We start from the raw sequence: 12,500 nt of genomic DNA on the forward strand, positions 1-12,500 counted from the left end.
AGGAGGAGGAAGAAGAGGAGGAGTAGGAGGAGGAAGAGAAGGAGGAAGAGGAGCAGGATGAGGAGGAGAAGGAGGAGGAGGAAGAGGAGGAGGATGGAGACCTCACTGCTGGTGAAAGTATTAGCTGAAGAAGCTAAGTGAGCAGGACAGGCGGAGTTGGCGAGAGTGCTCATTACATCCAGGTAATTAAGTTGGACATGTGACCATATGTTCCTTAATGAAATTGTCTCAGTTTGATTTGAACTTCCTGTTCTGGGATTTGGGGTTTGGCAGAACATTCACCAAACATAATGAGGCTGAAAACATTCTTCAGCTTTAAGACGCAGCAGAAACACTCGCTCTTTAATTGGCTGTGAAAATGGAGTCGGTTACAGAGACAGCTGAGACAATGCACAATTTTACAGACACTAAAGACATCCCACTGAAGGAGGCGTGGCCTGGGCACTGTCACTTCAGTATGTGAGGCCTAGCCTGTTCGCTGTTGAGTAAGGAGGTGTGGCCTGTGTGCTTTAGGGACAGTGAAAATGGTGTGGCCTGTGTGCTATAGTGATAGTGAAGAGGGTGTGGCCTGTTCACTGTGGTGATAGTGAAGGAGGCGTGGCCTGTGTGCTGTAGTAACAGTAAAGGAGGTGTGCTGTCACAATAAAGAGTGTAAGGCCTGTGTGCTGTAGTTTCAGTGAAGAGGGTTGTGGCCTGTGTTTTTAGTCTCAGTAAAGGGGGTGTGGCCTGTGTGTTTAGTCTCAGTGGAGAAGTCATGGCTTGTGTGTTTAGTCTCAGTGAAGAAGGCATGGCCTATGTTTTTAGTCTTAGTAAAGGGGGTGTGGCCTGTGTGTTTAGTCTCAGTGGGGAAGGCGTGGCCTGTGTGTTTAGTCTCAGTGGAGAAGGCGTCACCTGTGTGTTTTGTCTCAGTGGAGGAGGTGTGGCCTGTGTATTTAGTCTCAGTAAATGGGGTGTGGCCTGTGTGTTCAGTGTTAGTGGAGGAGGCGTGGCCTGTGTATTCAGTCTCAGTAGAGGAGGTGTGGCCTGTGTGTTTAGTCTCAGTAAATGGGGTGTGGCCTGTGTGTTCAGTCTCAGTGGAGGAGGTGTGGCCTGTGTGTTCAGTCTCAGTGGAGGAGGTGTGGCCTGTGTGTTTAGTCTCAGTATAGGAGGCATGGCCTGTGTGTTCAGTCTCAGTATAGGAGGCGTGGCCTGTGTGTTTAGTCTCATTATAGAAGGCGGGGCCTGTGTGTTTAGTCTCAGTATATGAAGCCTCTGTTTCTCTTCTCTGTGCTTATGTCAAAAAAAGATTTTCCATCTAAACAAATAAAAAAACCTTCCTCTACTTTTTAACAGTCTCTGTAATATTTTTCTTCTTTCGAGGAACACAGCTGTGCTTCTCTTCATCTTCCTGTCTTTCCTCCTATTGTCTTCTTCTTTACAGAATATAACCATGCTTTCATTGCTATTCATATGCAGGCTGTAGTGCTTTATGAGCGTGTGTGTGTGTGTGTGTGTGTGTATGAGAGAGAGAGAGAGAGAGAGAGAGAGAGAGAGAGAGGGAGAGAGAGGAAACACAGGTTTTATTTTTCTTTCTTTTCATGGTCTGAAAGAGATTTTTTCCTCTCCTGATTTATTTATTCAGGCAGTTTCAGTGCAGACGGATACCACACACAGTGGAGAGACCTTGGGATAAAAATAACCATGTGAGACTTTCTCTGATTGCTGGAGAGGAGAACAGGAGGTGATGTCCAGATAGAGATATGTCCACACACACACACACACACTTAACTCATTACAGTGTAAAGCAGAAAGCTGACTTTTAACTCCAGGTCATTTTCAGGTGATTTTTTTTAAATGTATTTATTTTTTCTTTAAGCACAGAAAGAAAGTGAAGTTGTGAATGAGGAGCTGATGAAACTCACACCACAGGTGAAGAAACTAAAGTCACCTGTCGCTTTGTTGCTTTCTGGCGTGAACGCAGAGTAACAAATAAACTCTCGAGTGTAAATAATCCTTTAATTATAAACGCAAAGTCAACTTTCATAGAATCCTGCATGAACATTTTATTATAAATATTATACGTTTATTTTTAGCTTCATCTGTTCGTACACTATATTGCCAAAAGTTTTGGGACGTCTGCCTTTACATGCACATGAATGTAATATGGAGTTCTCCCACCCCTTTACAGCTATAACAACTCTTCTGGGAAGGCTTTCCACAAGGTTTAGGAGTGTGTTTATGGGAATTTTTGAAGCGCATTTGTGAGGTCAGGCACTGATGTTGGACAAGAAGGTCTGTCTCACAGTCTCCGCTCTAATTCATCCCAAAGGTGTTCTATAGGGTTGAGGTCAGGACTCTGTGCAGGCCAGTCAAGTTCCTCCACACCAAACTCACTCATCCATGTCTTTATGAACCTTGCTTTGTGCACTGGTGTGCAGTCATGTTGGAACAGGAAGGGGTCATCCCCAAACTGTTTGGCATTAAGAGTTCCTTTCACTGGAACTAAGGGGCCGAGCCCAACCCCTGAAAAACAACACCTGAACTGAATGATCTGGAGGAGTGTCCCAAAACTTTTGGCCTGTGTGCTGTCACACAGTATGGGAGGCGCAGCCTGTGTGCTGTAGTGATTGAGAAGGAGGCGTGGCCTGTGTGCTGTAGTGATAGTGAAGGAGGTGTGGCCTGTGTGCTGTAGTGATAGTGAAGGAGGCATGGCCTGTGTGCTGCAGTGATAGTGAAGGAGGCGTGGCCTGTGTGCTGTAGTGATAGTGAAGGAGGCGTGGCCTGTGTGTTTCACATACAATAAAGGAGTTGTAACCTGTGTGCAGTAGTTTCAGTGAAGGAGGTGTGGCCTTTGTTTTTAGTCTCAGTAAAGGGGGTGTGGCCTGAGTGTTTAGTCTCAGTGGAGGAGGCATGGCCTGTGTTTAGTCTCAGTGGAGGGGGTGTGGCCTGTGTGCTGTAATTTTAGCGAAAAGGGTGTGACATGTGTGCTGTAGTGACAGTGAAGGAGGCGTGGCCTCTGTGTTTAAACAATACCTTTAAACTTTTATACTTTATAGTGTATGATCTGAATCTTGCTCTCACGGGAGTGTGTGTAAATGTAGCGTTCGCTTCATCTAGTAAAAAATCCCAATGTGATATTCCATCATCATCGGAGTGGCTCAGTACAGTGGAGGATTTCATCAGTGTTTATTGTTGATTATATCGCTGTCTTCACTCAGTCATATATCTCCAGCCTGTCGTTAGAACTATTCACGTTGAGGTGAAGAAGCGTGTGTGTGTGAAGCGCACAGTGTGATGTTCCGTCACACACACAGTGGGATGTGATTGCTCTCAGTGTGTGGCGTGTCGTTTACACGTGGTGTTTATTAGGATTTGATTAGATCTAGCAGGACGTCTGAGGGAGCGTGTAAACGGCCCGTAACTCAATAAGGATGAGTTGTGTGACTTCAGCCAAGAGGGAAGCAATTGTTGTGTGCCGTGTGTGTGTGTGTGTGTGTGTGTGTGTGTGTGAGGGATCAGGGTACCACGTGTACCACTGAAATGTGTGAGTGGAGCTAATAATAGTAGTCAACTAGCATTATTATAGAATCATCAGGTGACTGTATAGATAGAGAGAGATAGAGAAAGAGACCAAAAGAGAGAGAGAGAGTGAGAGAGAGAGAGAAAGAGGGACCAAAAGAGAGAGAGAGAGAGAGAGAGAGAGAGAAAGAGAGACCAAAAGAGAGAGAGAGAGAGAGAGAGAGAGAGAAATGGAGCATCTGCTCTAAGTGAGTGTTTCATTTGTATGCGTGAGTGTGGTGAGGAGACGAGTCGTGAGAAGATAAGAGCTGCCCTCAGAGGCCTTCGACACACTGACACACACACACACACACACACACACACACACAGCAGACTGCTTTCTCTCGGACTGCCTGATCTGAGCTGCGATATGATCCCTTACTGACTTACAAAGCACACAGGAGCCAGGTGTGTGTGTGTGTGTGTGTGTGTGTGTGTGAATACAGCGATCCCAACAGGCCACACACACATACCAATTTCAAATCCCTTCTTTCCGAGGGCGGTCATTACCATGGCTTTATCCTGTAGATTAATTCCGCACAAATTCTTCTTTGTCTTCAGGAGAATAAAAGAGACGCTGATCATCAGGCTCGGAGAACTCGCACAGTGCTAGAACAGAGCTCCGCTTATGGAGAACCTTCCGGATCTGAGGGGTTATCAGTCATCCGAGGGGTCGCAGACATTAGTGGGTGAAAAAGAGACAGGTGATGGCGTGCTTTCTGTGTGCGGAGTCGAGATTGCAACCTTCTCAATTCTGTGCAGATTAGAGACACCATCTTTAAATAAAAACTAACTGCAGCTTTATTTCATCCTGTCATTCCTGCCCTCTCATTAAAGGTGTGAAGAGAAGGAAAGCTCAGCAGGAAGTAGCCCAGATCACTGGGGCCTCCGCTGAGAGGAAGTCGCTAATACAGTTAGCTTGCTTTAACACAGCTAGCATGAAGCCTAGCATCTAATACCTAACTCAGACTTCACTACATACTACATTTTTAAACAAAATGTGTGTGTGTGTGTGTGTGTGAGTGTGTGTGTGTGTGTGTGTGTGAGTGTGTGTGTGCAGGATGAACAGCTTGAGTACTACCATTTTTAATGAAAAAAAAGAGAAAAGGCTGGATAGACCACGCCCACAAGAGACAATACTAGCCACTAGCAGTTGCTACAAGAGATAAGCTACAGTGTGTGTAGGAATTTAACAACTATATTAAAACATTTACAACAAACAGGAACGACCAAATAAGGAAAGTGGAAAATGGAAAAGGTCAGAATGTGGAAGCAGCATATGGGAGACAAAAAGGGTCAGAAGCTGAGCAGAAATGTAAAGCGTTCCCAGCTTAAAGACAGACATCAAAGGACATCAGTAAGTGGAAAGGTCAGAACTGGACCAGTATCAAGAGGCATCTTGAACATCAGAGCACGGGTATTTTGTACTTCTTTATTTTCTGGAAGCCCTGCCCCCTTTCCCTGGCTCACATGGGTAATGGCCTAGCCTGTGCTCATGGTGTGATGTAGCACTCTTGCTTTCTGTCAGAGGAAATGGAAAAGGTGATAAAAAAAACCCAGGATAAAGATTATTTAGTACACCTCGTAGTCACTTGCATGCAACTTCCTGTTTGCCAACTTTCCCTGACTCTGTGAGAAAGCATGTGGCAATTGCTACTAACACAAGTGTGACAAATTATTCACAAATTAAATATGCGACATCTCGACAGATGTATTTATCCAAACGCTGTTAAAATCATCTTTTCGCTTCCCTCGTCATATCCTGTAACCATCCTGATCTGCACAATGGCACATTCTGAGCTCTAATTAAAGTGACAAGTGTTCCTGGTTGTCCTGGGGACAGAGGAGGCCTCCGCTGAGCCTCTCAGGTATCAGCCCTGAGCTCACTCTTTGGGTCTTTCTTTATGAAATCTGCTCTCTCGGGCAGGACGGCCGTCATATCCACCCTTTTAATCACATTCCGGAGGAATTTATTTTGGCCCGGATAAGAGATTAGGAAGACGGCACGGCTCCGGTTGCTGCAGGTTTAATGAATGAGTAACAGGAGTCCGGGAAGAGGATGTCTGGGACGAGGAAGAGGGGGAGGAGGGGGAGGAGGGGGAGGAGGGGGAGGAGGGGGAGGAGGAGGAGGAGGAAGAGGTCAGGGAGCAGAGAGAGGGAGAGAAGGATTTTATTCCTTCTGCCATTGTGAAGAGCTGAAGACTCTGAGATTCAGAATAAGATTTGTTCTTAAAATAAACAAGTGTAACTGAACACACCACACCACGCTCCACTTAAAAACTTGCCTTTAAACTGTAGATAATGTCAGTACCTGAAGTCCTGAATCAGCACAGATTCAGTCATGCTTAATAAATACTCCGTCTTTAAGTTACACACTTAAAATCCGAGACGGACGATACCTGAAGCTCCAGAGCCTCAGATCCACCCACTTTTTCTGAACATGATTCATTACTTTCACACAAATCATTTATCCCACGATTCATTAATTACACGTGATTCTTTTCTGCATGAATGATTTGTTGGTACAGTGTTTTAAACTTGATTCATTTATATGATTCTTTATACAATTCATTTATTTTCAAATGGGATTTTTTTTATACAAGATTCATTTATTCACTCGTGATTCTTTGTACATGGTTCATTTCTTTTTCAAACATCATTTTCACATTAATGATTTACTTTTACATTTAATTATTTTTATTATTACATTCATATGATTTATTTTCACACGTGATTCTTTACACGTTTTAGATATGATTCACTCATTTTCACATGTGATTCTTTACATGATTCATTCAGTTTCACATAAGATGCTGTATAGATGATTCACTTATGTGTAATACTTTACACATTTTTTTTCACATGTGATTCTTTACACGTTTCATTTATTTTGACATATAATTCTTTAATTGAATCATTTATTTACCTATATGATTCTTCAAATGATTCATTTATTTTCATATGTGATTCTTTACACGATTTATAAATTTTCTCATGTGATTCTTTAAAGAAGATTCATGTATTTCCACATATGATGCTTCACATATGATTCACTCATTGTCACATGAGATTCTTTAGACAGTTCATTCAGTTTCACATATGATGCTGTGTCATTGATTCAGTTATTTTTATGTATGATTCTTTAAACAATTCTTTTTTTCACATGTGATTCTTTTTTTTTTCACGTGTGATTTTCACATATTATTCTTTACATTAATCATTTATTTTCATGTGATTCTTTATATGATTCATTTATTTTCCTATATGATTCTTTAGATAATTCATTATTTTCATAAGTGATTCTTTACACAATTCATTTATTTTCATGTGCGATTCTTCACACACGATTCATTTTTTCTTATACCTCATATTACTCACATAATCACGTGTGACACGTGTGTGATTTTTTTCTGTGAAGTGTAGATGGATAGCCAACTGTAGATTAGCCCTTGCTGAGTGTCCAGCATTCCTGAGATAGACTCCAGAGATCCACAGGACATAAATGGAGTAGAACTGAATGAACAGTCAGAGTAAGAGACTTCCCTGACAGCAGCTCTATTCCTCTCCAACTCTAGTGATTCGTTTAATCACGGCAGGACTCAGACACGGCTTTGAAGTGATTCAGTCACATGATCCGGATTTATCGGGTATCCCGTAATCATCAGATGAAAAATTAACCCCTCACATCCCTCTACTCATGAATTAAAAGTGTAAACCCCACAAGCAGACACGCACCACAGGGATTTAATCTGTGTACACAGCCAGGAACGAAAGTTGGCTTTGAAATGAAAGCATTCCACTACGATTCTCTGGATAACAAAGCAAAAAACAGCTCCGGGGAAGTAAACAGGAGCTCTCGTGTGTGTTTGCTGGCATGTTTACACGCTCGTCTGTAGAGACGAGGTTAGCCGAGCCCTGATTTGCATTGATGCTGCTGTATTTATCACCTAGCAGATGTTCTGGAGTGTGTTTGTGAGCTTCAGGTTACAGCAAGTGTTTGGGAACGTTCGAGGAGACGAGGGAGCAGGTGGTGGAGGCTTCGTGCACCGTGACCTCGGCACCTTGGTGTATTGACCCTTGAATTATGCCATCAGATGTGGTTATATATCAGGGAATCGGTTGATTGTAAGAACACCTCCTCCACCCTGGGTTACCTGAATCGCTAGTCAAATCACTGACTTCAACTTCCTCCTGGTTGCCATGGTTTCCTTCCTAGAGTTTTCATGTGTATGTCCTTTTAAAACAGCTAATTTTGGCAAGCTTAATAATTTTCATGCTAACTAGCAAGAATTCCACTTCATTTCAAGTTCCTTTATCCTGACCATCTCTAGTTTATTTCAGGTTCCTTTATCCTGACCGTCTCTAGTTTATTTCAGGTTCCTTTATCCTGACCGTCTCTAGTTTATTTCAGGTTCCTTCATCCTGAACAGGGATCAGAATATCTCGCTAGTTCTTCACTCCACTTTTAAGTGCTTGGCCCCCTTGAGACTTCCCTCTTCGGAAGTTCTTAAGAAGTATAGCCAAGTGATCAGACCTTAAACCTTTGGGGGTGGTTGATGTCTAGAACCATTAACCCCTCAAACACACTTCAGGACGGTTTTTAGTTTACTTCCTGTTAAAGCCTCTCACTGGTCAGGTAGCATTTCCCCGGTTATAGCTCATCTATGGATGCCCCAGTGCTGCCCAGGTGGCTAGCTGTGATGTGAATTAGCTAGTTGATAGGAATTCATTCTTTCATCTACAGTAAGCACTTCATCCTAGTCAGGGTTATGGAGGATCCGAAGAATCCCAGGAACACTGGGTGGGAAAATATCTGGAAAAACTGAAGAACAATGTGCTTGAGAACTTGAGAACAGTTTTGAACCAGGAACTGTGAAGCTGTGGAGCAGCAACATCACCTTCTACCCCACAGCACCAACATGTCCAAGAACTGGTGATGACTGGACTGTCACTCATCCTGTTCAGTAATCAACTACTCCTTAAATGGTAGCCATGAACGATTTCTCCTCTAAGTACTCTATAAGATTTATTTATTTGTCTGTTTTAGGGCTACAGAGTGTTCAAGAAACTTTCACTCACACACAATTTAGATGAATGAGTATGCCAAGGAAACTCATCTCAACAAGAAACCCCAGACCTTTAACCTTCAGTGCTGGAGATGGGAGGTTAGTATCCATCTGAGAAAACTCCTGATGATTTATAACGCAGCTCCAGTAGCCTTGACTTGACCACACTACACATTTCACAAGCCGGATGATTGAAACCCTCCATGAACGTCCTTCATCAGACTGCTGAGTCAGCGCTTCCTAAAACCAAGGCCAAACTCCCGAGCGCACAATGTCTATCATTCGTTCGGGGTTTTTATTCAATAAAAGTATGAAAATGTTCCTTTAAGAAGATCCTCTTTACACATCAGTCACACATCTGGATTTGTTCCAACAGCTATGTTTAAATCACGCCGTTTTACCCCTGCCTCATTACCTCAAGAAGCACTTTCTCAACCTTCTCAGGTGTGTACAATTCAGACAGAACAGATTAGCACAGCAAATGCGGCGTAAAAAGTTTACTCACGTATTCTCCGTACGAGTCTTGCACTACGGGGGGTGGCGGCCTGTATCCCACAGGGGGCGGAGCTCCACGTCCTCTTTGTGCTCTCCCCCTGTTGGACGGAAGGCGGCTCGGTGGAGCTCCTCTGGGCGCTGCTCCTCGAGGAACCACAGCCTGGGGAGGAGGAACACCTCCTCTACTCCTGCAAAACACCACATACCATCTGGATGAAGAATCTCAGTCTCCAAGAAACACTGTAAATAAGCAATGCTCGGATTTTTGTTTTTATATACGTGCTTATATACATTTTATTTATTTTTTCTTCAGCCAATTATATATCTGAATCATAAAAAGTAATAAGTGTGAAAATCATTTCAGTGGAGAGCAGAGAGTAAAAAATAGCTGTCACTGAGATAGTGAACTGCTAAATGTTCATGAGTGAAAACAGAACACACACACACACACAGACTGAGAAATTCATACTATTAATTATTTATAAACATGAAGAATTGCTAGCAAGCCAAAAAAAAATCTATGATGAGGAAAAAAAACCTCAAATTTAATTATGAAACTGTCCTGAAGCAGAGGCAGAGGCTGGGTCTGTAGGAGGTGAGGAAGAGGAGGAGGAGGAGGAGTGTCTACTGTAACATCAAGGAGAGACTCACAATCAGAGTGAAGTGCATGAGTGGAAATGTTCCTCAACAATCATATAGACATTTTATCACAGAATGTGAACAATTATTTAATAAATTAATTATAAAATTAATACATACATTCATAAACACACACACCCATACATCAACATACACACACACACACACACACATCAACATACATACATACATACACACACACACACACATCAACATACACACACACACACACACACACACATCAACATACATACACACACACACACACACACACACATGCACAGTATAAACACACACACACACACACACATCAACATACATACACACACACACACACATGCACAGTATAAACACACACACACACACACATCAACATACATACATAAACACACACACCCATACATCAACATACACACACACACATCAACATACATACATAAACACACACACCCATACATCAACATACACACACACACACACACATGCACAGTATAAACACACACACACATCAACATACATACATAAACACACACACCCATACATCAGCATATATCAACATACACACACACACACATCAACATACATACACACACACACACATGCACAGTATAAACACACACACACACACACACATCAACATACACACACACACACACACATGCACAGTATAAACACACACACACACCTCAACATACATACACACACACACACACACACACACATCAACATACATACACACACACACACACATGCACAGTATAAACACACACACACACACACATCAACATACATACATAAACACACACACCCATACATCAACATACACACACACACACACATGCACAGTATAAACACACACACACACATCAACATACATACATAAACACACACACCCATACATCAGCATATATCAACATACACACACACACACACACACACATCAACATACATACACACACACACACACATGCACAGTATAAACACACACACACACACACACACATCAACATACACACACACACACACATCAACATACATACATAAACACACACACCCATACATCAGCATATATCAACATACACACACACACACACACATCAACATACATACACACACACACACACACATCAACATACATACACACACACACACACACATCAACATACATACACACACACACACACACACATGCACAGTATAAACACACACACACACACACATCAACATACATACATACATACACACACACACACACACACAAATACCGTATAAACACACACACACACACACAATACCGTATAAACACACACACACACACACACAATACCGTCTGTGATGCCATGTGATCAGGACTTAGAATAAGTCCAGTCTTTTTTTAGGAGTGTATTTAACATTTTTAAATAAATAAATAAATTAAAAAAAATCAGTTGTCAGTCAGAGATGTTTTCTCCAGGTGTGTGTTGCTCGGTGATCAGATCCAGCTGTGACACGGGACTTTTAACTCCACTTCTCCAGCAGCAGGAACACAATCAGATGACACACACTGTCTTATTTATAATCGATCAAAGCTGCAGGTCGAGTTTCTGACCACTGAGTGAGTGAAAAATCCCAAACGAGCCCCTCACACATATCCCCTTTAATATACAGACCACATCGATCTGTGTGTGTGTGTGTGTGTGTGTGTGTGTGTGTACACCTCAGTGTGAAATTGCACCTTCAGCTGAGCCACATGAGTGTTTATTAATCGCCTCATGCTGTGATGTGTGCAAATACACACACCCAGAGTGCTGCTCCAAACTGAGCACTAAAATTAGCCGCAGTTCATGCTAACTGCTCATCTGACACCGATCTGATCTAATCCTCACTCAGGAAGAGCAGCTCTCGACTCATCACACCAGTCTGATTCTAATTCCGATTCTAATCCTGATTCTAATCCTGATTCTAATTATGATTTTAATCCTGATTCTAATCCTGATTCTGATTCTAATCCTGATTCTAACCCTGATTCTGATTGTAATCCTGATTCTAATCCTCAATCAGGAAGAGCAGCTCTCGACTCATCACACCAGTCTGATTCTAATACTCATCTGTGTGTTTATTACAAAAATCCTCTACCTTCCAAAAACACCTTCTATTACTATTTCTATTTAGATCAGTCCTGCCTCAGTGAAGAGCAAACATGTGATTTGTGTTGATTTGAATAGGTTTAATAAGTGGTTAGTGCTCATTATCATCTTGGGGGTGGGGTGATATAAATAAATAAATAAATAAATAAATAAATAAATAAATAAATAAATAAATAAATAAATAAATAAAGAAAGGGATATGTGTGAAACTCACATAAGTGCAGTGCAGAGACTTGATACTAAATATATCTTTTCTAATTAGACTGAATTTAAACTTGCTAAATACTTTTAATTATAAACTATAATGAAGGAGAGAAATTTGTTTATTTTCTTTGTATTACTTTGGTGTATTATATGTATATCTATAGTGGACTCACAGTGAAGGAGGTGTGGTCTCTGTACCTGTCACTCACAGTGAAGGAGGTGTGGTCTCTGTACGTGTCACTCACAGTTAAGGAGGCATGGCCTCTGTACCTGTCACTCACAGTGAAGGAGGTGTGGCCTCTGTACCTGTCAGTCTCAGTGAAGGAGGCGTGGCCTCTGTACCTGTCAGTCTCAGTGAAGGAGGCGTGGCCTCTGTACCCATCAGTCTCAATAAAAAAGGTGTGGCCTCTGTAACTGTCAGCATTTTGAATTA

The 12,500-nt window shown here is 42.1% G+C and overlaps 1 protein-coding gene across 2 annotated transcripts in view; it reads right to left on the minus strand.

The window, feature by feature from the left end:
- Positions 1 to 12,500, minus strand: part of khdrbs3 (KH domain containing, RNA binding, signal transduction associated 3) — a 123,135-nt gene that overhangs the window by 33,151 nt on the left and 77,484 nt on the right. For both annotated transcript variants that reach the window (XM_058408774.1, XM_058408772.1), the window contains exon 6: positions 9,109 to 9,286. In XM_058408774.1, coding sequence (XP_058264757.1) covers positions 9,109 to 9,286 — 178 coding nt within the window. The remainder of the gene's footprint in view (positions 1 to 9,108; positions 9,287 to 12,500) is intronic.

The sequence above is a fragment of the Hemibagrus wyckioides genome, linkage group LG14 (assembly GCF_019097595.1).
Source record: "Hemibagrus wyckioides isolate EC202008001 linkage group LG14, SWU_Hwy_1.0, whole genome shotgun sequence".
Lineage (NCBI taxonomy): Eukaryota > Metazoa > Chordata > Actinopteri > Siluriformes > Bagridae > Hemibagrus > Hemibagrus wyckioides.